The following is a 23,817-nucleotide window of genomic DNA, read 5'->3' as shown; positions in this document are numbered from 1 at the left end:
GAAGTACCTGTAGTTGGTGTGTAATCAGTATGACAGACTTTCCATGGAGCTCCTTCTTGATGCATTCTTCAAAGATGTGTTTCCCCACATGGGCATCAACAGCTGACAGAGGATCATCCAGAAGTACAATGTCTCTGTTGGAGTAGACCGCTCTGGCCAAACTGATCCTCTGCTTCTGCCCTCCTGACAAGTTCAGCCCTCTCTCTCCTATCTGTTAGCAGAAATGTGCATTTTATTTTATGTTAATATAAAAACTAACATTGGTCAAAAAAAAAAAAAGTATGTCAAATTTTGTACAATATAACTGCGAGTCATTGAGACTGTCCAGTCAAAAGAATATTAATTCTTAATGTATTGTCTGAAATAAATTTGTTTGACAGTATTTTCAAAGTTGAATTAAGTAACTCAATCAAAAGAATGTGATGTGTTACCAGTCTTTTCTTCAGCACAAGTGCAGAAAACTGGTGGATTACTTCTGAAGGGAGTGGAATGTTTTGGTTTAACAAATTCTGACTCTAGATCTGCTGTGCCTCAAACTCGGCCCTGTGTCAATAATAGCCTCTCTATCTATCCACTAGTAGTGTTTTAAAGAGTAATTAATATATAAAGAAAGAAACCATGGGGGCATATGAATGGGACCCATACCTCAGTTTGATCCCCATACGGGAGAATCTTCAAGTCAGCACGGAGACTACAAACATCCAGGACTTTTTCATATCTGTAAACAACAAAAAATTGGAACAGGGGTTATCATTTTAGCCTGTATATATATATATATATATATATATATATATATATATATATATATATACACACGTATATATATGTATATGGCTCACTGGTTATCTCAACTGGTAAGTCATCTGACTTTCACATGCACTCCTGTGCAGACAGGATGGCTGAGTACTAGAGCAGCAAAAGGCCCAGATCTACAAGACCCAAGGTGTAGGCTGTGCACAGAGGCCCATAAGACAATCCAGCACATAACTGCAGGGTGTAAGATGCTGGCAGGCAAAGCATACATGGAGCAGCATAACTAAGTGGTGGGCATAGTTTATAGAAACATCTGTGCAGAGTACGGACTGGAGCCTCCAAGGCCAAGAGGGGAAACACCTCCAAAGGTAGTGGAGAATGATCGAGCCAAGATCCTATGGGACTTCCAGGTACAGACTGACAGAATGGTGATGGCGAACCAACCGGACCTTGTGGTGGTGGATAAACAACAGAGCAAAGCTGTTGCGGTGGACATTGCAGTACCAAGTGATGGGAACATCAGAAAAAAGGAACATGAGAAATTAGAGAAATACTAGAGGCTCAAAGAAGAGCTGGAGAAGGCCTGGAAGGTGAAGGCATCAGTGGTGCCCACAGCACTCGGGGCAGTGACCCTTAAACTGAAGGAGTGGCTAGAGCAGATCCCAGGAAAAACAACAGACATCTCAGTCCAGAAAAGTGCAGTACTAGGAACAGCAAAGATACTGCGCAAAACCCTCTAGCTCTCAGACACCAAAATGACACTCTGTATTGAATATAGAGTACCAGTAGTTGCCTAGCACCACTTATACTGAATATGTGTGAGGAGTAATAAGAATAAAAGAAGCTAAGCAGGCCCTCCAAACCTTCTAAAATTTTTTTGGGCTAAGTTTCTAACAGGACCTATCTAGTATCTACTACAACACGGTATGTCAGAAATCTAAAATATATCATATTCAAATGTACTTGTGCTGCTCAAAGCGTTCACCCATCAGAATATTTTCTTGGACAGTCCCATGGAATATCCAGGCTTGCTGAGCAACATAGGCAAAGATCCCACTGGCTGCAACTGACCCCTGCTGAAGGTACATCTAAAACAAAAACAGGCCAAATAAATAGTTTAGACTGTGAAGATCAGATCATATTTCACATACAGATCATACCTGTTCTAAAATGGCCGCAATGAGAGACGATTTACCACTCCCAACGTTCCCACAAACTCCAAGAAGTTTACCCTTCAGGAGAGAACACAGTGATTTAAAATATTACCAACTAACTAAACTGAACTAAATAAAGTAATAATAAAAAAAAATACTTCAAGTTAGACCTCTCATAGTATAAAATTTGAAGTACCGTGTATTGCTACAGAAAATATAATAATTCATCATATAGAAACAGCTATATATCACTGACACAATTACCCTAAAGCAGGATAATCCAATTGAACCATCTTCTGAATACAACATTCAACTCAAGTTCACTGCACGTTTGGTTGACAATGAAACACAAGAAATACTTTTTTAACAGGTGTGCACCTTTGGTAATGTGAAGGAGATGTTCTTCAAAGTGGGCTTGACTTCCAGCTGGGGTTCTGAAAGTCTCTCCTTCTCTTCTGTCTGAGTCTTGGGTTTTGTCTCTTCATCTGGTCTGGCCCAAGAGAGTGTGGCATTCTCCAGGACTACAGCCAAGTCTTCGTCCTTACCTCTTATCAGATATGGTTCTGGATTCTTGAGACGCAGTATTTTCTGTAACAGAATAGCAACTGCAATTCTTCAATTTGTAATTTATTAATGGTAAAAGTGTGATAAGTAGTAGTGTAAAAATACAATCTAACCCTGATCATATGCATTTTATAAACTTTCTACTTTTAAGGAATCAAGATCTGTTAAATCCTCACCTACCCTATTTCCAGATTGCCAGGTGGAGTCAGAAGTGACCCAGCAGAGAAACTACAGGTAAGAAACAAACTAACCAACAGAATACTGTACTCTGATTAGTGATGTGTTCCTTCTCTGTAATTCTCCCTCCTGACCACTGTGCCACCTGTCATTTTGTCTGTGTTTATAGGTTAGGTTAAAAACTGAAGTGCCCAGTACCCAGACACAAGGAGAACTTGCAAAATCACTGTATCAACCTGATAGTTGAACCTGGGATCGTCTTGCTGAGGCGAGGGTGCTCAAAACCCAGCCACTTAAACTGAAACTAATTTGTGGACTTAAATATGGGGCTATTATTATTGCAATTTGATTTATCTATAACAATATGTGTGAATAATTTTACCTTTGCTTGCTCAAAACAATTTGTATATGTCTAAAATATTTTCTTTCTGCACACGAAACTCACACATTACACGTTAAAAGTTTTCAACTTAGCCCTATGCACTATGTAATTTTGCTGTCGATGGATTCTGCTTGTCTCCATACAAATATTATTGCTTTGTCTGGAATGTTCCACATTATAATCATACTTTATTCTAGATTTGTTCAATGACATGTGTTTGTGTTGCTCAAAGATACCTTGAAAAATAGAAACAAGCAGGTAGTGGAGACTTCATTTTACGGACAAATCAATTTACCAAAGGACAAAAACATGATGAAATGACTGCGTTCAAGTATCACTGAGAAATGGTCAACAATATACAGTCAGGTTCAGTTTTTGCCTCAACTGATTGAATAAAGATTAACAATTATAGAACTTCAACATTAATAACTTTTCATGAGGGCAGAAGAGATTACCTGGAGGCGTCCAACTGAAACAGCAGCAGCAGCAAGAGCTCGAACAGTGATGGGTGTTACAGTAAGACTGATCCTCAGTGCATTGAATATGGCAATGGTGGTAAATGCCTGGTGAGGGAAAAATATTTTTGTTACAATGTAGTAAATGTTCTCTTCCCATAAAGTTTCTAATAATTTCCATAAAATTCCTCATGGGAACATTAGCTTGGATATTTTAGGAATTTTCAAAAAATAAAAAGAATGATCTAAAAGTTTTTTGTTTTTTTTTTGTTTGTTTTTCTGCAAAATGTCCATCTTTCCTAGAACCATGTCTTGCCTAACTGAACAATTTAACATGATTTTTTGTTTGTTTGTTTGTTTGTTTTCTATTATATAATCCCCCACTTATACATTAAGTGGGGGATTACCTTGTAGCCTTGTGTATCTTGTAAACCACATTGTCTGAAGGTAGATGCTCTTTAAAGTTTTGTCTAATGACTATTATTATTGACTATTATTGTGAAAACACAAATATGTCAGTTTATTTGCATAATTTAAGGTTGTGATGTTTCTGTGCTCACTCATACTAATGAGACAAAGGATTAATTCCCTTTTAATTTGAAAATTCCTGAAATTTTGCTAAACTAAGCCTATATCTAGCAGAATGGGAATACAGCAAGTCAGCATTATACTTTACGTGTACATGTTTGTAGTATAGTGTCATAAACTACACTGTAGGCCTTGGAAAGACAATGGGTCACTTACATTAGCAGGATTCAAGGGTAAGCCAAAAGCAGTGTGCACCAAAAAAGTGATCACAGTAACAATGACAGGCCAAATAGTAATGATGTTGATATTGGCAATCTCAAAATATCTGGAATGTCTAATATTTCTCATTTCTTTCTTCCTGATACCTAGAACAGAAATATCAGATATTCAGTATTTTAAAAAAGACTTACCATAATTTTTCCACATAACAATGACTTAAATGGTTATTAAGTTAATGAAAACACATTACGCTTTTGCCTTGTACTGAGTAACTATCACATAAGCAGATCATTGTTTTTGGTTTGTTCATTGTAAACTTATGGATCTAAATGACTCTATCCTTCCTATTCAAAACCATGGAACTGACTTTTATTCAGAACCCTTATGTGTATGACCCAAAGTCTACATTTTTCAAAGAACTGCATGTGAGTACAGGGCTGAGACTTGGGGAAGGTGCTAAGTGGAAACAGAAAAGATCCGTGCCTGGGGACATTGTCCAACAGGGTGAGCTTGTGTTGTGTTGACGTTCAGAAAATCAGTTCTGTAATTTTGTAGACGGCAATTGACTCATTTCTATTATCACAATATCGATAACAAGGATTACAATGAAAATCATTTAAATAATGATAATAACCCTGTGTGATGGTTTATCAGTGAGAACAAGAATATGTCTCATAAAAATATTAAAAATATACCTGCCACTTTCTTCTCAAAGCTTTCTTCCCAGGCGTACATCTTGACTAGTTTGATGCTATTCAGTATCTCATTCATTTTGCGAACTCGACTGTCAGTTGACTTAATGGCATGAAATCTGAATTTTACAATTATTTTGCCCATAAAAATCTGCAAGGAATAATTATAATAATAATCTTTAACAGCTCAGCTTATCCTTTAAAATATTTATGTACCCACCTGTAAAGGTATGATGAGTATGTAGATGAAGACACCAGCAAGAGCAGTAGGGCCCAACACATAACAGGCATACACAATACATGCAATATACATGACAGGGGAGGCCAGTAAAAAGCTCCCATATGTGCCAGCTTCAAAAAGCCTGTGTCCATCACTGGTCAAAATATTAATCAACTGAAGAAAGAGAAACATTAATGTAAAGTTATTACACAGTAATATTACACAGTAATCCTGTTACAGGATGTTCACCTCTCCCATAGGAATGCCATTGTTGACTCGAAGGGAGAGGATCTTCTGGAAAGCTAGTGCTGAGAAGGCCCCTTTCAGTCTGACAGCTGAGCGCAGGTTGATGGCCCACAACAGAGATATGAAGAAAGCTTTGCTGAATTCAGCGGTGAACATCGCCAAAGCCAGACCTATTCCTTTGGCTAATGTGTGAGACTCTGGATCACTAATGTACTGAAGGACCTGAAAAACCACTACAGCCTATGGAGAGATTTAAACAAAAGTTAAAGTTATATAACATGAAATATTTTTCATTTTAGTTTAATATAGAGCTATTTAGGACAAAATGTAGTATTCTCCCAGTGTTGTGCTGTTTTGACTTGAGTATATTTTCTCAGTGTATCTGGGACAGAATTAAATCCAAATAATACCAAAAGGCTCTAATCCTGTGGTTGAGTGTTTTTTACACTACATGTGAAATTGAAATTTCTGAACTGGCATTTAAAAGGTTAAATATGTATAGATTAAAAAAAAAAACTAAAACATTCTTGCTTGGAGCACAGATAGATCTTTGGATTTAGTCAAAAAAGTATGAAAAAATATTAATCTATGATGATTTTACAGCTGTTTTTTGTAAATGGACATGTATTAGGTCCTAAGTATGACTTTTTAAAAGGAAGCTTGGGGGTTAATCATGTTCTCAGCCTCACTTTCAGTCGGGACATTTTTCTGTAATTACGGACTCTTTCTGGATAGTTCAAAACCCTGGACTAGTCTCTGTCACGCGCTCTGTACAGCAGGGCGCTCTGTACAGCAGGGCGCTCTGTACAGCAGGGCGCTCTGTACAGCAGGGCGCTCTGTACAGCAGGGCGCTCTTCCTCATGTCCAGTGTACAGACACACCCCATCTGCCCCCTAATGTGTGTGTATGTGCTGAGAGAGAGGTGAGTGCAGCAGCTCACAGACTGAAGTGTGCTTCTTTGATCCAGTTTTTTGACATGTTCAAACAGTCAAGATGACCTGTTTTAAGATGCGTAAAAATAATTGATCACTATTGATTCTTTTTGGTGTCAGCGTGCCCTGCCCTAGTTTTATACTTAACTCAACTAGGAATTGCTTTTTTTTTTTTTTTTTATCCAATATCGTATTGTGTCCAGAACAAGTACTTTTTCAGTTTTATCATTTTAAGAAGCTGAAACATGTCTAAGCAAAAAAACTTGACTATGATACATATGACTATTTGGATTTTAATTACTTGAATTTCAACCCACAAACAAACCCTGAACATAGATCTCATATGTGGTGACTTACTGGCCCTAGAAATGCAGCCGCCATTGCAATAGCTCCAACAACAGAGGACACGATGAGCCTGGTTTTCTGAAACCTCATCAGCACTCGAGTTAAAGATGCTTTGTCTTGTCCCACTCTGGCCACTTCCTCTTCCCATAATCTGTTAAGTCTACAACGAAGACATAAAATAATTTTCCAGCCACTTCATATAAATGATAATTTATCATTCTGACCTGTTTGTGCTGAAATCAGATGCATCATATGGCGATATATGAAGTGAATTAAAGTCCATTTTCCCCCGGAAAATAGACCACAAAATAGGAGTCATCCAGGCAAATGTTGAAAAGGATAGAAAGCCGGCATTGTCTTCTGGATTTGACCTTGTTTGACACATAAATAAATTATCGTTTTAGCACATTTTTAAAAACTTCTTTCAGTTAGATAATTTGATTCAAACATGTATCTGAACAGGCCGTCAAATCATTTGGAACATTTTTCATCAATTCTCACTGTTCTCAGGCTCTCCCTCAGAACACTTGAAACAGCTCTCATTCAGAATCATACATGATCACTGGTCCTCCTAATATTGTCACTTTCAAAATAGAAACTCAAACATAAGGGCAAAAACCTATAATTTATTAACACCCAAAACCTAACAATACAATATTTAACATTTGAATCAAACAGGGAGGAAAGGCCTCTTGCTGAGTACAGACTGTATGAGTTGAACGATATCCATAACACCGTAAACCGCAGGACTGAAAAAGTGTAACGTGTCCCCTTCGATACCACCTAGTAAAAAAAACCTCTACTGTGCAAAGTTTATATTTAACACTGCAGGCAATAAGTTACTCCATGAAATATATATTTTCATTTGAATAAATAACAAATCCACAAAAGTTGAAAACATATAAACGCTGCAGCAAAAACGTTACGCAGCGCATCTGAAATCATCATGACTCCATTAGCACTTCTGTCAACACAACGGCTGGGGCTCAGACATCTCTGTCTACAAGACAGAAGAACATCAATTATTAACATGTGGATTTAGAGCACTGTGCAGGATGTATGGAGCTACGAGGACCGCGTGGAGCTGGACTCAGTACGTGAAGGAGGCGCTTGGACAGGACACACAGGTGAGTGAACCAACTTCTTAAACTGCCCAAATACAGAGAGAAGTGATGTTTTTCTTCACTCTAATAATTCCACACGCTGAGATGTGTCAGAGTTTGAATAAAAAACAATGCTTTTACAAAAGAAAAGTATTCAGAAGTGTGTATGTGTCACCAGTCATTGAAACATGTGAATAATCAAGGCCAAATGAATCATCTGTTATGGAGGCTAATCATTAACGGCTGATTTACCCCGGAAAGTCCACCAAGGTCAGAAGTTAGAACTTACTAAGTGTTCTATTATTTTCGTTAGTTCATACTCCCTCCCTGTGTTTTCCTTCGCTCAAACACATCGGACATCCACGTGCGCATCAACAGCGGGCGATTGATAAAACATGACCTCCATTTCTCTTTTATAATGTGATCATGCAGTCAAAACCATGGGGCACACTGTATTTGATTTTAATGAGTATGTGTGTATTCGCTGTCATTTGAGGCTGAGAGTTGAAAACACAACTTTTTCCAAATTCGACCAGAAATCTATATACATCTATGTGTAGTTTGCTCTTCGGTTTAGTTTTTAAACTTATGAATTTGCATCAGGTATATTAGTTGCACATATGTAAATCATTGAACTTGTTACAATAGATATTTAAGGCGAAAACTAACTTTAATTTAAATTTTGAGCAGATTTGGCTTAATTAGATGGATATATGATAAAAACATTTATCGTGGAATAATTAGGGGACGTATGACGATATAAAAAATGGACATTGCCCAACCCTAGTATGAATACTCAAACAGTGTAGATCCATTTAGATGTTGTATAAATTATTTAACAGAGCACATATATTACATATAGCAAAAGCAGTGTTGATGTATTTGCTGCTCTGATGTCTCAAGTTTCATCAGCATAAATGCATTTTAGAAAATAAAATCCACTCCTCAAATCTGTAATGTGAACTTTTAACATACTGGGTATATCGGCGTAGACGTAGATAGACAGACACAAAACACAGCTCTGATTCCTGTGTGTAAAGTGTGTCTCCATTTGCAGTGATTCTCTGAGCTGCAGTGTTAAATGAATGAAAGAGCACATAAAACACATGGCCAAAGTTTGTGTTTAGGTGGTAAAACTGGCTTTTGGGAGATGATTGATTACTTTTGAATGTAAAACAGCATTTTTTGTTTGGGAAAACTGTAATCCTGTTTGGGATTCTGTGTGAGCTGTTGCAAATGTACATTTTCAATGTGTGTCAGAGCAATTGAAAATTGTAAAAACAGAAAGATACTGACTTTGGTGAAGAAAAGCGGATGGGTTTGAGAGTCTGGAGGCTCTGGTAGTATTTTCTATATCCAGCCGGGCGTGGTGTAGCCCTGTAGTCCATCCTGGGGTCTTCTGTGGGATTTACAGTCCACAGATCTCTGTTGTGTGACTTGGGAGGCATACAAACAAGAATACAAATTAAAGTGTTGTATGTTTTTAAAGAATGGTGAAACTATCACTTTTGCACCAATTAAAGGTCACTACAATTCTAAAGTGAAAAGTGCCCGCTTGATATGTGTCAGTAGGGGTCACCATGTTTGCCCTGTGATTGGTCAGTTTGGACCTATCGCATTCAGCACTTCAGCTGGAGCTGAACAAGGCAACGTCAGTTGCCCAGTTTGTGTGTCACAAAAATTACAAGAATTTCTCTTGCTTGTAAGACTATTAAAAGTATGCTTTTGGAAAAAAACAAAAAACCAAAAAAACAAAAAACAAAAAAAACCCACTGTGGCCTGACTTTTTGTCTTTTAAAATACAATGATGAAGACAATGAAAATATATTAAACCATGACAGTGATCACATGATGTGCTCAAACTATGGATTTGAGTAAACAGTTGATTGATTTTAAACATGTAAAATGAAGGAATTCACCCAGCGTTGTAGATATTGGCTGTAATATTTAATAAAGAACCAATGTCAGCACATAATTACATCATCATGCCCCACCCCCTCCTCACTCCTCATGCCCCACCTTCTCCAGACCCAGGTCAGGAGTACCTCACTGTAAGATAAGCCTTCTCCAGACCCAGGTCAGGAGTACCTCGCTGTAGGATAAGCCTTCTCCAGACCCAGGTCAGGAGTACCTCACTGTAGGATAAGCCTTCTCCAAACCCAGGTCAGGAGATGTTTAAAGACCATTTACCAAACACAACAGCACCATCTAGTGGTCAGACAAGTGAATTGTAACATGTATAATCAACCGTTAACACATATGTAAACTGTTTGGTATGTTAAAGTAAGATAATAACATTTTATCAGATAACTAAAACATAAAAAACAAGCTAACAAGTTTACTCCTGATCTCACTCCAAATGACTAAATCCACTGAATTCCTCATCCTTGGTGTCTATGAAGCACCTCTCCGGAAGTAGATGGCTGCCATACTGGTACACAAGCCCAGGGTGCCCTTGCACATTTGTCAGTGTGACAATAACAAAGATGTGAAATTATATATTTTAAAAATTTCACATATAAGATAGAAGACATATCGCATCTGAGTATAAGTCGCAACCCCCGGCCAAACTATGAAAAAAAGTTTGACTTAAAGTTGGGAAAATACGGTACCCATGATAAATATGGACCGCCAAAAATTATCGTTCCATCTGTTATGTATTGAACGACAAGTCGATATGCTAGGCTATTTATCATGACAGGTCGAAATCCAGCGAAAAAGTACAGGTGCATTATGGGTAAAATACATGGAAGTATGCATAAGTTTGCCCAGGCTTTGTGGAGGAGCAGAGATAACATAATAATGTGATGTTGCTTTATGTTTGTGGGTCTAACCATGGATCTATTAAAATAACCTAACCCTCAAAGCTTTACTTAGTAACATCTGCTCATAGCCACAGCCCGAACTTTCACATGTCGTGTGGCTATGGGCTGGAGAAGGACAGCGGAGAAATCCTGCATAATGTGCTACTGTTTGGCGGCTTTGAAGAAAACACTAATAATGCTCATTGTCTGTTTGTTATGTTATGAGTCGGGTTAACAGAGATCAGGGAGCAGAGGGTCAGAGCCACTGTGTTGCCTTTAAGGCATTTGGTTTAATAAATAAGTTAAATAAGTTCATAATGTCAGGCCAGGAACAACTAGGACAACTAGAACAACTGGGACTAAGTCACGTCTGATTCTGGTCTAAACCAGGACTGACTTGAGTGTGTTGATCAGTAACTTGCACAAAGACAGAGCCACAGGAGGAAAAAAAAAATTAATAGAATAGAAAGAATAGGAAAATGGATCTGGATTTAAAGGTGCACTATCTAACTTTTCTGGTTGAGGACTGGCTACCAGCTTGTTTCCATGGAGATGATATAGCGTTGCTTAAAAAATTGCACTTCATCTCGGATTTATTACATTAAATTAAATTAGATGTGTAATTACAGACATGCATTACAGGGAGTGGGGTCATCTCTCCACAGAACTGACCTGTAAGGTGGCCATATGTATCATCTACTTGTTGCCATGAAGATGGTTACGTTAAATGCCACACTGTGGAACATTCCAGGCAAATGTCTAAGTAATCCCTCAGTCGTCCAGGTCTGCCTCCCTGAGAGCCTTTTAGCATTTTAACTGTTGTAGTCCACCAGTCTATTTTAGGCCATTTAATCAAATAAATTAATTAATTTATTCATTAATCAATATTTAGCACCTTTCACAACACCCAAAGTGCTTTACAGTTCATTATTCACATGTGCACAGTACGCGACACACACACAGAGTGGGTTCAGCCAATTGGGAAGAGGCGCTACAGGGCCGCTGTACAGAAATGACTTTACCACCCCAGAAGACCGGTTCTAGTTGCAAACGGATTACAAAGTGGAATTGGTGAGTCTGTTATTCTGTTATGCTAAGAGCAATTAGCATTAGCATAAAAGGTCTGCTAGCATCTTGCACTTGTTACTTGTCTGTTTTACTTGTCAATTGGAATAGTGCATTCAAATGAAAATGTTGCCCACTACAGGCCATTGCAGTCTTTCTATATTGCATAATGCATTTAAAGGCTATATTGAGTCAGTTTATTCAATGTTTTACCAGTGCAGCTTGCTATTGTTTCCTTCTAGTTTCTGTGACGACCTTATGCATTGCACCTTAAGCAAAAGGATATTGTTTATTTGCACTGATGTACTGTAAATATTATTTACTGTGAATTATTTAATGTGTACACACTGAATGACTGAATGAACTAAGAATACTAGCTAATTCATTTACTGAGATGTTTACTGTTTGGTCCTGTCAAAACAGGCCAGAATGATGGGGGTATTGGGGTATTGTTGTTAATTTGAGAATTGTATATTTATTTATGAATTATCAAATGTTGAACTTCTAATTAAAGTACTTTAACTATCAAGCTTGATAATTATCTGCAGATACATTGTAAATATTTGGGTTTATATGCTGTATGTCTTCCACTTTTGCACTGTTAAAATACAGAACAAGCCACAACCCAAATGTGTCTGTATTATTACTGACGTGCAGCCAATACCTTGTCTTCTGATCCAGCCCATAACCCCTCCATTAACTCTTTTGGCCAGGAGTACAATCCAAGTATATGGTACAGAAGTGAGACTGCCAATCTGTGCTATTGGCCACTCCGACCACCACCAACAGACTCACGCACACACTACTTTCATACTAGGCAATGTTAGCGAAGTGTCTTGCCTAAGGACATAACAAACATTTTTTGCCACTGGCGCCCCCCTGTGGCACCTGGTTCTCCCAGCGGTCTCCCATCCATGTACTAACCAGGCCCAGCCTTGCATTCCTGAGCTCTGACGAGATCAAGCTTTGAGAAGTCATTATGGACATGACTTTTAATGTGTTTTTAATCATTTGTAATAAATTGTAATATTCCTTTTAACAGTTCACCTCTTTTTTTGGTCACACCTAACTGTTCTAACCTTATTTTAACTGTTCTGTAATATTTCAACTACAAAATCACACCCTTTTTTTCTCAACCAGACCTTCTGCTTTGCAAATAATACTTTATTTTGATGAAATAGAAATATGTGACTCAAAAATAAGTTTCATATGTTTTATAATACACTGGAAAATATCAATCCTAAATATAGCTCAAAGCTAGCTTCAATTTGACTACTTGACATGGCAAATACAAATATGTCTGTCTAAATGTGGACTTGATAAAGAATTAGAGAAACTAATATAATGCTGAGTTTTGTAGTAGTATAGTGAATTCTGAGTCTTGTCATTAAGAAATCAGTTTCCACATTATAATTGGACTGTGTTTCATGTTTTGTTTATAAATGTTTGCGCAATTTAAATAAGAAAAAATCAAAAAATTGAAAAAAAGCTTCTTGAGGGAGTTTGATTTTGCATAAAAATTAACATCATGGAAGAATCTTTAAAAGACCTAATTATAAAAATGTTTCTTTAGTTTTTACAAAAGGTTTATAAGCTGCATACAAAGTTTATCCTCTGTTTTAGACTTTCTTTATCTTTTGTAAAAGATTAGTTAATTATTAACATTTTTTAGAAGTATTGTTAGTTAATGATTTGTAAATGTCACATTAAGCCTCAGTCACAATGACCTGTACGAGTAATTTGCTTGTACAAATCTTCCAGATGATGTGAACTCAAAGTTCTGTAGAACTATAGTGAATTCTGGGTCAAGTCATTAAAAGAAATCAGAAATCATAATATAATTGCACTTGTATGGACAAATTATTGGTGTTTCATTTTTTTTTTTGTAAATATTTGCACAGTTTAAATAAAAAATATTGTAAAATAAAAAACCTGTATTCTGTATAAAAACAAGACATAACAATTGAAACATTTTAAAATGATTTACACATATCTACAGATAGGATGTTCATATGAATGTCCTTCTAAATGTACTTTGACAAGCATTTGGGAATGAGGATTAGCTATCACTTTAGAACAAGGCATGCAGAAGCTCTTATAAGTGAATAGTTAACATTAACAGGCACTTGTTACACACAAGTAGGTGTAATCATAGATTATAAATTACTGCCACATGCTTAACAGTTCTACATAAGGAAGACCACTTACCTAATCATGGAGCAATCTTAAAAAAGCACAAGTCTAGAGCAGGGCACTTTAGGATTGTGTACTAGTATGACAGTGTCAAGATACCAGTCTGCCCTGCGTTTTTGTGATGTCCTTCCCCCTCCCTTCTGTGTTTTGCCTAGAGCTGGGCAAAGATTCTGGTTCCTCCCACATACACCTGCAACTCATCATCAATCAAGCTGCGCCTGTGAGAACAAAAGCATGGAGGATCCGACACTCAGCGCCAGATCATCCGTGTATCCACCGTGGTACTGTTCTGCTTGGCTCTGTTTAGTTTTACGTTTATGAACTCAGTACTCAGCTCATTATTTCTCATTCTTTGCTAGGTCCCGCTCCTTGGAACCACTCTGCACCTCTGACCCAGCTCTCCACAACTAGTACAAACAACTATGCCTCAGATCCAGCTTGCCTCGACCGGTATGAACACCCCAGCCTCTGACCCTGCGACCCACGACCTGCTCCAGATAGATAGATAGATAGATAGATAGATAAAAACTTTATTAATCTCCAAGGGAGAAATTCAGGTGTCCGGCAGCAAACACACACTTGCACAAACACACACAATAATAACTGTAAAAACAATAAAATATTACTAACAATAGTATAAAGTGCTCATCATATAGAGGTCACAGTTCATATCAGGCAGTTCTGTTAAACAGCCTGATAGCTGAAGGGACAAACGACCTCGAAAAGTGCACTGTCCTGCAGCTCAGTGAGAGGAACCTGTTACTCCGTGAGCTTCTCTGTGCAGACATAATGTCATGCAAGGGATGTCTGGGATTGTCCAGGATGCCCTGCATTAAAGCCCTCATCCTCTTCTCAACCACAAGATGACTGCATACGACACAACTGTCAGCTCTGTCTACTTTCGTTCGCATTTCGGTGTCTGGCTGAATCTTTGGTCCCCCCATCAGTTGTTACGACAGAAAGATCTGACCAACATGGACCGATCAGACTCAGGGCCAGCTCAAACACTACACCGCATTTTCACAACACGGAATAATCTCTGGACAACACAAAATACAAAATACAACAAAATATAATAATAATAACAATAATATAATAATAACAAAATATCTGGACTCTGCTTGAATGCAACCACACCTTGTCCCAACAAGTCACTCAGCTCACCAACCAGGTTTCCGCTTTGCTCACTCTTCAGTGTTCAGCCCCTGCGGCCAATGTTGTCTCCGGACCAACTGTGTCATCACGCACCCTGGAATCAAGAGGCACAGATCCGGACCCATACTCAGGTCAGCCCAGCCACTGCCCTGGCTTTCTTTTCCAATGCTCCTCTGATGTTGCTGGATGTTCCAACAACATCCAGCCTGTTTTACATAAGACTCAGCGAAGATACGGTACATGTGTGGATTATTGAGGGGATGAGCACTCCAGTGGGCTGAGGCTAAATTCTCTGATATTGCTAGGTCATGCCTGGCTAGTCACTCATAACCCCCTTACTGCCTGCAGTCTGCTCTATCTCCAGCAGGGGGAGCCAACTTGTACTTTAGTCGGCCACCATTAAAGCCTGAGCCATCTTCCTTTCCGAGCGTGTACTATGACCTAGGGGATGTCTTTAGCAAGAGTCGGGCACTGTCTCTTCTTCCCCACAGACCTTACAACTGCGCCATCGACCTCCTGCCCGGTGCCCCCTTGCCCTCCAGTCATCTTTATAGCCTCTCCAAACCTGAACGGGAGACTATGGAGCAATATATTTGGGACTCTCTTGCCACTGGAATAATCCTCCATCCTCGTCGCTTTTAGGGGCTGGATTTTTCTTTATTGCCAAGAAAGACAAAACATTAAGGCCATGCATCAACTTTAGGGGTCTCAGCAATATAACCATTAAAAACAAATGTCCATTGCCCCTCATTGACGCCAATTTCACGCCACTTCACGCCACTTCACGGGGCCACCATCTTTACTAAGCTAGATCTTAGAAACGCCTATCATGATTGGAAAACTGCTAACCAACGCTCCAGCCATTAAGCAACGCTCCAGCTGATTTCCAAGCTCTAATTAATGATGTTTTAAGAGGTTTTCTCTTGTGTATCTGGGACCCCACAGGAACACCAACACCATGTACACCAGGTCCTCGAGAGACTCCTGGAAAACAAGCTCTATGTGGGAGTGGAGAAATGTGAGTTCCACGCGGACAAGGTCAGTTTTTTAGGGTTTATCGTGGGGTGTGAACAGGTGAAGGTCGACCCGGAGAAAGTAAAGGTGATGACGGAGTGGCATACACCCAACAGCAGAAAACAGTTACAAAAGTTTATTGGGTTTGCTAACTTCTACCAACATTTCATCAGAGACTTTAGCCATGTTGTTACTCCCCTCACTAAACTCACCTCTCCCTCTAGACAATTCTGCTGGACCCCAGAAACGCAGTCTGTGACGCCAGGAGGGCACTTCTCCCGCTCCAGAACCCATCATACTGCCTATGTGTGTGGTCGCTGCTATTCGCTGGGAAATTTTGAAGATCTGGTCCGGGAGGCTCAACGCACTCGGCCTGATCCAGGTAATGGTCCTCCCGGTACCCTTTTCGTTCCAGATGCTGCCCGCTCCAAGGTACTGGAATGGGTCCACTACTCACGATTTGCCTGCCATTCTGGGGTCAACCAAACATTTTCTCTGCTAAGATGTTACTTCTGGTGGCCCACTGTCACTAGAACACTATGTTTTGGCATGCCAGGTGTGTGCCAGGGGCAAGGCCTCCCATTCACTGCCCTCCGGTCTGCTCCAACCGTTGCCTGTTCTGAACTGCCCTCGGTCACATGTGGCAGTGGACTGGTCTACCTCCGTCTCAAGGTAACACAGTCATTCTCACAATAGTTGACTGGTTCTCCAAAGCAGCCCATTTCGTCGCCCTGCCGAATGTTCCAACCACCAAGGAGACTGCTGATCAAATAATTCACCAAGTGTTCAGACTCCATGGAATTTTGATGGATATAGTTTCCGACCAAGAAACGCAATTCACAGAAAAAGTTTGGCGTTCTTTCTGTGAGGGTTTGGGCGTATCTGTCTTGCTTCTGGCTTTTTGAGTCTTGCTTCTGGCTTTCATCCCCAGACTAATGGACAAACCAAGCAGGCAAACCAAGACCTGGAGACCGCACTACATTTGCGTTGTTTCCTCCAGTCACTCTACCTGGAGCACCTTCTTGCCGTGGATTGTATATTCTCACAACTCCTTGATGAGTTCTGCTACCGGCCTATCCCCTTTTCAAGCCTTCCTAGGTTACCACCCCCTACTCTCCATCTGAGGAGAAGGATCTGGCGGTGCCCTCTGTTCAACACAACCTCCAACGCTGCCGTAGGATTTGGAGAAGAACCAGGGCAGGCCTTCTTCAATCTGGGGCCAAGATGAAGGCAGCAGTGGATAAGCACTGCTCCCCTGCTCCTCAATATCAGGTCAGTCAGTTAGGCTTTCCTCAAGAAACATCCCCCTCAGAACAGATTCCCAGAAACCCAGAGTCAGTCTGGCTACTTCAAAGAGCCACAGAAGAGTCAGTCTGTGCTAGATGGGAGAGATGCGAGAAGGCCGCACGACTGCCAGAGAGTTTAGCCGCTACACTCCTTCTCGCATCTTCACATGGGCTGCCAGCCTACTGGGAAAGCATCCGTGTCCCCCGATTGCCATTCTGCCACTGATTCCTGCTGCATTTTTCGGGCAATTAGAACATCTGTAATCAAATAAATATACCTTCATTTGGAACTGCCTGAAGGTATAGCATTTAGGTTAAGGTGCCTTTATTTCCGTTCTTGGGTTAGGCTATTATTTACTGTAAATGGGATCGCTGTACTGTTGTTAGACCCATATGTAGTCTATATCATAGAATTTGTTCAGGACTCTTGCAGCATAACATTATGAAATACCATGGCATTCCAAAACAGTTGATTATTTTATTCATGGCATTGGCAATGACTAGTAGAAATTAAAGGGTCAGTTTAACTGAGCATTTTAATTGGCATAACAAAATGACTGCAGTGTGGGCTATTTAACTGTATAAATCATGTGAAATAAAAAGTTAACACTTAACAGTAATTAACTGTGAAGGCAATATTCTGAAGAAATGTGTATTGATGGTTCTCAGCTGCTTGAAGCATTAGCAGCCTCCACTAGAGAAGAGAAGATGGAGTCTGGTCTCTGCTGTAATACATCTGGTGTGTCCAGTTCTGCCACCTACCCAAGACAACACAGAATGTTACATCAAACTCTGTAGTAACTGCTGTCTGTAAAGGGACATGTGGCCATATATGTGCTACCTGTCCCTGGTCCATGACCAGAATGCGATCAGATGTCAGAACGGTGTTGACGCGGTGCGCAATGGTCAGCACAGTGCAGTCCTTGAAGGCTTCTTTGATTGTATTCTGGATGAGAGTGTCTGTCTCTGCATCAATGGATGCTGTTGCCTCATCCAGCAGAATAATCTAATAGTTCAGATGTGCAGTAGAATTATGTGTAAAGCATTACATTCATCATTTATTTTAAAATAGGTCATGCTAGGGAAATACAGACAAACCTTTGAATTGCGCAGTAGAGCTCGAGCCATACACAGCAGTTGTCTTTCTCCTACTGAGAAGTTCTCTCCATTTTCCAAAACTGGAGCAAGTAACTTCTCCTCAAGTTGTGAGATCTGTGGAGAAACAAAGTCACTGCAGTGGCAATGTGTCATAAATGTCTGGAGCTGGAATTCTCCAAAATATTCATGAGTTACAATGTTTGACAACGGTTCATTCTGTCTTCAGTTTTGAACTTATAATTAGCTATTCTTTTTGTCAAACAGACAGCGTTTGTTTGCCATACCTGCTTTACATGTTTCAGCTACTTCCTGTATAAGTCCTTAGAAGCGTCATGTATAGTGATAAGTCTTATAGGCTGCTTTACCTGGTCTTGCCAGGCAGTAGGGGAAGCTTACGCCCCATACTGTCAAAAAAGATCCAAAAGAACAACTAAAAACTCTCAGGACTTGGAAGCTTAAAAATAATTAAAGTTGCAGACGGCTATGATGGCCCTTGGCTATGAGGGACTTGGGACTGCACGGCATGCCATTCTCCCTTCCTGACAGCCTCTCAGGTCTGTTCCTCTTCACACTATTTCTGTAGTGCAGTGTGCCAGTTGCTTTATGCTGCTGGTGTCTATGACTTTAAACCAGCAACTTTATGCATAATACAGCTATGGTGTAATTGACTTTTTGAATGGAGTAATCTGAATAACATATTAGTTTTAAATCACTTTGCATCTGTGATTCATAGAACCACAGTTACATATGTAACTCACATTATACTAGTGGGGTCCATGGCTTTGAACCAGCAGCCACAAACATAATACAGATATGTTGTTTTTGATTGAAGTGACCTAATTAGTGTATACATTTTCAATCACTTTGCAAAAAGGCATTTTTGTTTCTCTATTGACCTAAATGCTACAAAACTTTACTTTCTCAAGTAGGAATTCCATTCATTTTAATTAAGAATTTGGGAAAAGTAAAACTAAATATGAAATAGGTTGATTTGTGTCAAATGGTCAATGTTTATCTGAAACAACAAGTTAACAATGCACTGATTCTCTGAGAAGCTTTGAAACAGCTGTGTAGACTGTATAGAACTTATTTCCTGACAAGATTTTTAGTTTAGTTTTTTTGAATGTTTTGAGGCATGGAATGAACTGCCCACGTTTAGCACCATTCTGAGAATTTTGGGCTTGGATTCTGTACCAGGTGTTAACATTTGAGCTCTATAGGCTGATGCATCAAAGAAACAGGAAATGAAGTACAGAAGGGTATCACACAAATTTTCCTGATCAGATGCAGTATGTCAAATATTGGGTTGAATTGAATTTTCAATCCAACATGTCTTAGTTCAACCAATTCAATTTTTGGTTCGTCTCACCGTTGCTAAATTTGGAATCTCCAATAAAATGTCTGTGTAATCCCTCAGTCGTCCAGGTCTGACCCACTCCAGTAACTCCAATAAGAAAATAAATAGTGGATGTTGATGTTTGCAGTGTCCAAATGATAAAGAATATGATGTTAGTTCAATTAACTTTTTTGTATGTTAAGGTGAATTCAATGAATCCCCCAGGTTTTGTGACAATTGTACAATTTTGGACCTTTTATGTGTATTATAGGAGGCGCTATAAACACCATTGGTTATGTGCTCATTACTCAAGCTTTGATTTTGAGTTTGAGTTTGTTCAAATTTTCGCTCTGTAGGTTGGAGGAATGGGACAGAATTCCTACCGACTGTTGTGAGAAGCTTGTGAAAGAATATCGAAAACGGTTGACCCAAGTCATACAGTTTAAAGGCAGTGGTAGCAAATCCAAATTAAATGTATGTAAACATCTGAGTTTGATGAAAGTAATGAAAAATTGTCTAAAAACTTCTCTCATTATTCTAAATGTGATATCCCAAATCTGAGCATATTCGGGCCAAAAACCTAGGACTAGTTTGTTCAAATAAAATTGTAGTTGTTTCAATTAATTTTTAGGCTTGTCGCTCTATCACTGCTCCCAATTTTTTTCCCCCAAATCTGCTGGTCTCCTCTCCCATAGTAGTCCATTTCTCGGTGGTGCTGTTGAGTCAGTGGGCATCGGACATTCTTGCGATGCCCATTTTATAAATTTTTTTTGTTGAGCCCCTCTTTTTTATACCCTCAAGTGAGACTTTTCATCAATGTTCAGGGGGTCAAAAATATGATCATTTGTTGGGAAAAAAAAAAAAGAAAAGTAAAACAAAGAACAATACCGCAAACAATAAAAAGACGACAAAGAACAATGCCCCTCGCCAGTTACTTTGTTACTAGCTCAGGCCAAAAATATACCATAAACCCACACAGACCCTAACCAATACCTACTATGGACATCTGAACACCCAACAGACCACAAATTGTCAGTAATCAGAACACTGTCAGATGCTCAAGACAGGAGGGATATGACATCAGCCATATCCAACCATTGCAAAAGATAAAACCATATCATGGACTGGAAGAATCCCAGGGTCATCCATGCTGAAAACAACAAATAGCACTGCTGATCAGAGAGACCATCACATAGGTGCAATGCATTGCTGGAGAAGGTGTCTGACAGTAAGGGACATAAGCTTCCCCTACTGTCCTGCACCAACGTGTAAAGCAGACAAACAAATCCTCCTGGCTGACAAAAAGAATCGCTAATTCTAGTCATGCTACAGTTACAGTTACATTTATGTGTGAAGATTTTTGAGTTTACACCGGCATCAAGAAAAAAATGAACTGTGAGAATTGTACCGATATAAAAAAAAAAAAAAAAAATGTTTATGATAGTGATGATGTATTTTATTGGCTGAATGGAACAATTATCACCAATATCTGTACAAAATAATTTGAATATAGGCCCAGTGGTTGGTTCAAGCAAGTTGAACTTGTTTGTAGCTTGTGTTTACACAGTATGCTAATGCTACAGCCTGCAGTATTTGCTGGGACTTATGGTGATCGGTCTATGTAAATATTTTCCAGTACTTGCTACATTTTTGTTAAAAATCACATTGTATGGTTTGTATAATTCTTTTGAACACAATTCTGTATTCTGTGGAGCTATTAGTTCCATGTTCGACTGGATGGATTATCTGTTGCCCAGGTAATGGAGCTGCTATATAAATAATTTGTTTTTTTTTCCCTACAAAACGGGTTAATGTTAGGATAAATAACTATGCTTAGCTATTCTGCATAACCACTGCCATAGTTTATTATTGTATTGCTTTACTTCATTATTGTGCCAGTGCTCATGTGAAGACTAGGACTAGATTACAGCTGTGTGATGTGGATATATATATTCAGGACATGTACGAGAAATTCTACATCTATCTAAAAATCTAGTCAAATAACTAAGTAGTGCAATGACTTATTGATAGGCATATACTGACTCGTGACTCGTCACCCTGGTTAAGCTTCAGCAAAATATGTGTCAGCAATCGGAGCAAGAGACAATACGGTGCTCGTCACTGTCTGATAAGACTGTGCAACGTGACCAAGAGGCCTGCCTGGCCTGTGCACCAACGAAGAGGCGCCAAGTCTAAACCATGGTTGCCTCCCACTATAGTATGTGTATAAAAAACTTATTGTATTGGCGTAAACATTTAGTCTCTGCCTGGGAATGTCAGTTGCACAGACTCCGTGTACAAGTGTTGCTCTTTACTGGCTGATTGAGTAAATTCCTTTCTGAACCTTATCTCTGTTTCAAGGTTATTATTTGTCTTAACAGAAACGAACACGAGAGGAAAAGGCTAAATTCCTCAGCATTAACATACAGATTCCTTCATGTAAGTTTTCTCCAGCGCTGTCCAGATGTCATCATCGCTGTACTTGCCAAAGGGATCCAAGTTATACCTGTGAACAAATGCAGATTTTAATGACTTTTACTGTGTAAAGAAGGTTACAAGTGATTTTCTTTGTAGTCTTGCATTAAATGTTTGTATAATAACCACAGCTGTGCATATTAAAGCATGCATACGAATCACCACATGTTTAGCTTCAGGCTAGGGGAATATATTGTTGAAAATAGCAGCTCAACATTTTTGTATCCTAAACATTTTCAGACAATATTATGTCAATCTAACAGAAATGTGTTGAAACATGTCTTCAGATGTAGTGCAGAAACATGTGCAGAAAGATTGCTTTATACTAATTTTTTATCAGCAGCCTGCTGCATTTTTTGTTATAAATGATATACTCAAATTTTGTATATATTCAAGACAACATTATCAATATTTGATCATAACAGGTCTGTCAGCGCTACTTCAGGCCAATCTGACATAGGTATAGGACAGTGTGTCTGCTCTGTCTCTCCGTGCCCCGTGTCGCTCCTCACATCTCCACGTCAAACAGGCATTTCTAGGCAGTGGTCAGGGGGGAGGCACAACCACTTTTCTTAGAGGGACAGAGAAAGTATGTGGGGAAAAATAAAAATTTTTCTTAACTTATAATATTATCACCCTTGGGCCACCCTAGAACATACACCTGGACATGCTCCTTATGTCAAACAGGCAATAATGAGCCTCATGTTTAAAGTCACGCTTTCACTAACAAGAATACCTGACAGTGTCAATAAAGAGGACAGGGTCTTGAGGGATGACAGAGAGTTTGCAGCGCAGATCGTGCAGACCAATGGTGGTTATGTCCACTCCATCTATCAGTATGGATCCTTCTGTGGGCTCCACCAGACGGAACAGAGCTATGACCAAAGATGACTTTCCTGTCCACATCAGGAATTAGTTCAAACAAAGAGACCACAGCACTGAACAAAAATACTGTACATTTTGACCAACCTGACCCTGTTCTTCCCACAATCCCAAGCTTCTCTCCACCTTTGATGGACAGATTCAACCCATTTAGGACAATTGGTGTGTTTTCTCTGTATCTCATCTTATAGTTCTGGAAAGTGACGGTCCCATTCATTGGCCAGTTTGGGGGAATCTGAGCATTTTGCACTCGTCTGGGAGACTCAGATGTACCATCCTAAAAGGACAGTTCATAAAAGTATTTTTAGAGTACGTTTGGATTTTGCCTACTGCTCCTGACTCGTTATTGGTGGCATATGGATACATCTCCCTGTGGGAACAATAAAGTCTATCTCATTCTTGGACTTTAGGGCAATGACCTTTCCTTTCAAATATAAATATGTGCATTACATTTACATTTAGTTTTGGCTTTTTACAGAGAACAGAGACACATTTTGTGTTTTGGGAACTGCACTGCCTGGCCAAAAAAAAAGGTCACACACACTAATATTTTGTTGGACCGCCTTCAGCTTTGATTACGACACGTATTCACTGTGGCATTGTTTCGATTTCACTTCTGCAGCGTCACAAGATTTATTTCCATCCAGTGTTGCTTTAATTTTTCACCAAAATGTTGCATTGATGATGGTGGAGTCTGACCGCTGCACAAAGCCTTCTCCAGCACATCCCAAAGATTCTC

At 39.3% G+C, this 23,817-nt stretch overlaps 1 protein-coding gene across 2 annotated transcripts in view; it reads right to left on the bottom strand.

The window, feature by feature from the left end:
* Window positions 1–23,817, bottom strand: part of abcc12 (ATP-binding cassette, sub-family C (CFTR/MRP), member 12) — an 89,731-nt gene that overhangs the window by 16,841 nt on the left and 49,073 nt on the right. The window contains exons 1-13 of one of the 2 annotated variants that reach the window (XM_055229583.1): window positions 9,067–9,226; window positions 6,892–7,038; window positions 6,680–6,827; window positions 5,394–5,630; window positions 5,145–5,318; window positions 4,928–5,075; window positions 4,230–4,378; window positions 3,486–3,593; window positions 2,286–2,495; window positions 1,914–1,985; window positions 1,717–1,841; window positions 646–718; window positions 8–211 (exon numbers count right to left, since the gene is read on the bottom strand). The exons of the other annotated variant lie outside the window; for it this stretch is intronic. Of the exons in view, the coding sequence (XP_055085558.1) occupies window positions 8–211; window positions 646–718; window positions 1,717–1,841; window positions 1,914–1,985; window positions 2,286–2,495; window positions 3,486–3,593; window positions 4,230–4,378; window positions 4,928–5,075; window positions 5,145–5,318; window positions 5,394–5,630; window positions 6,680–6,827; window positions 6,892–7,038; window positions 9,067–9,218 (1,947 nt within the window). The 5' untranslated portion in view covers window positions 9,219–9,226. Of the gene's footprint in view, window positions 1–7; window positions 212–645; window positions 719–1,716; window positions 1,842–1,913; window positions 1,986–2,285; window positions 2,496–3,485; window positions 3,594–4,229; window positions 4,379–4,927; window positions 5,076–5,144; window positions 5,319–5,393; window positions 5,631–6,679; window positions 6,828–6,891; window positions 7,039–9,066; window positions 9,227–23,817 lie in introns of those variants that run through there. 2 annotated transcript variants of the gene reach the window in all.

Source organism: Periophthalmus magnuspinnatus, chromosome 3 (assembly GCF_009829125.3).
Source record: "Periophthalmus magnuspinnatus isolate fPerMag1 chromosome 3, fPerMag1.2.pri, whole genome shotgun sequence".
NCBI classification, from domain to species: domain Eukaryota; kingdom Metazoa; phylum Chordata; class Actinopteri; order Gobiiformes; family Gobiidae; genus Periophthalmus; species Periophthalmus magnuspinnatus.
Note: the sequence above shows the minus strand (reverse complement) of the source record. Positions and strands in the feature narration are given on the sequence as shown.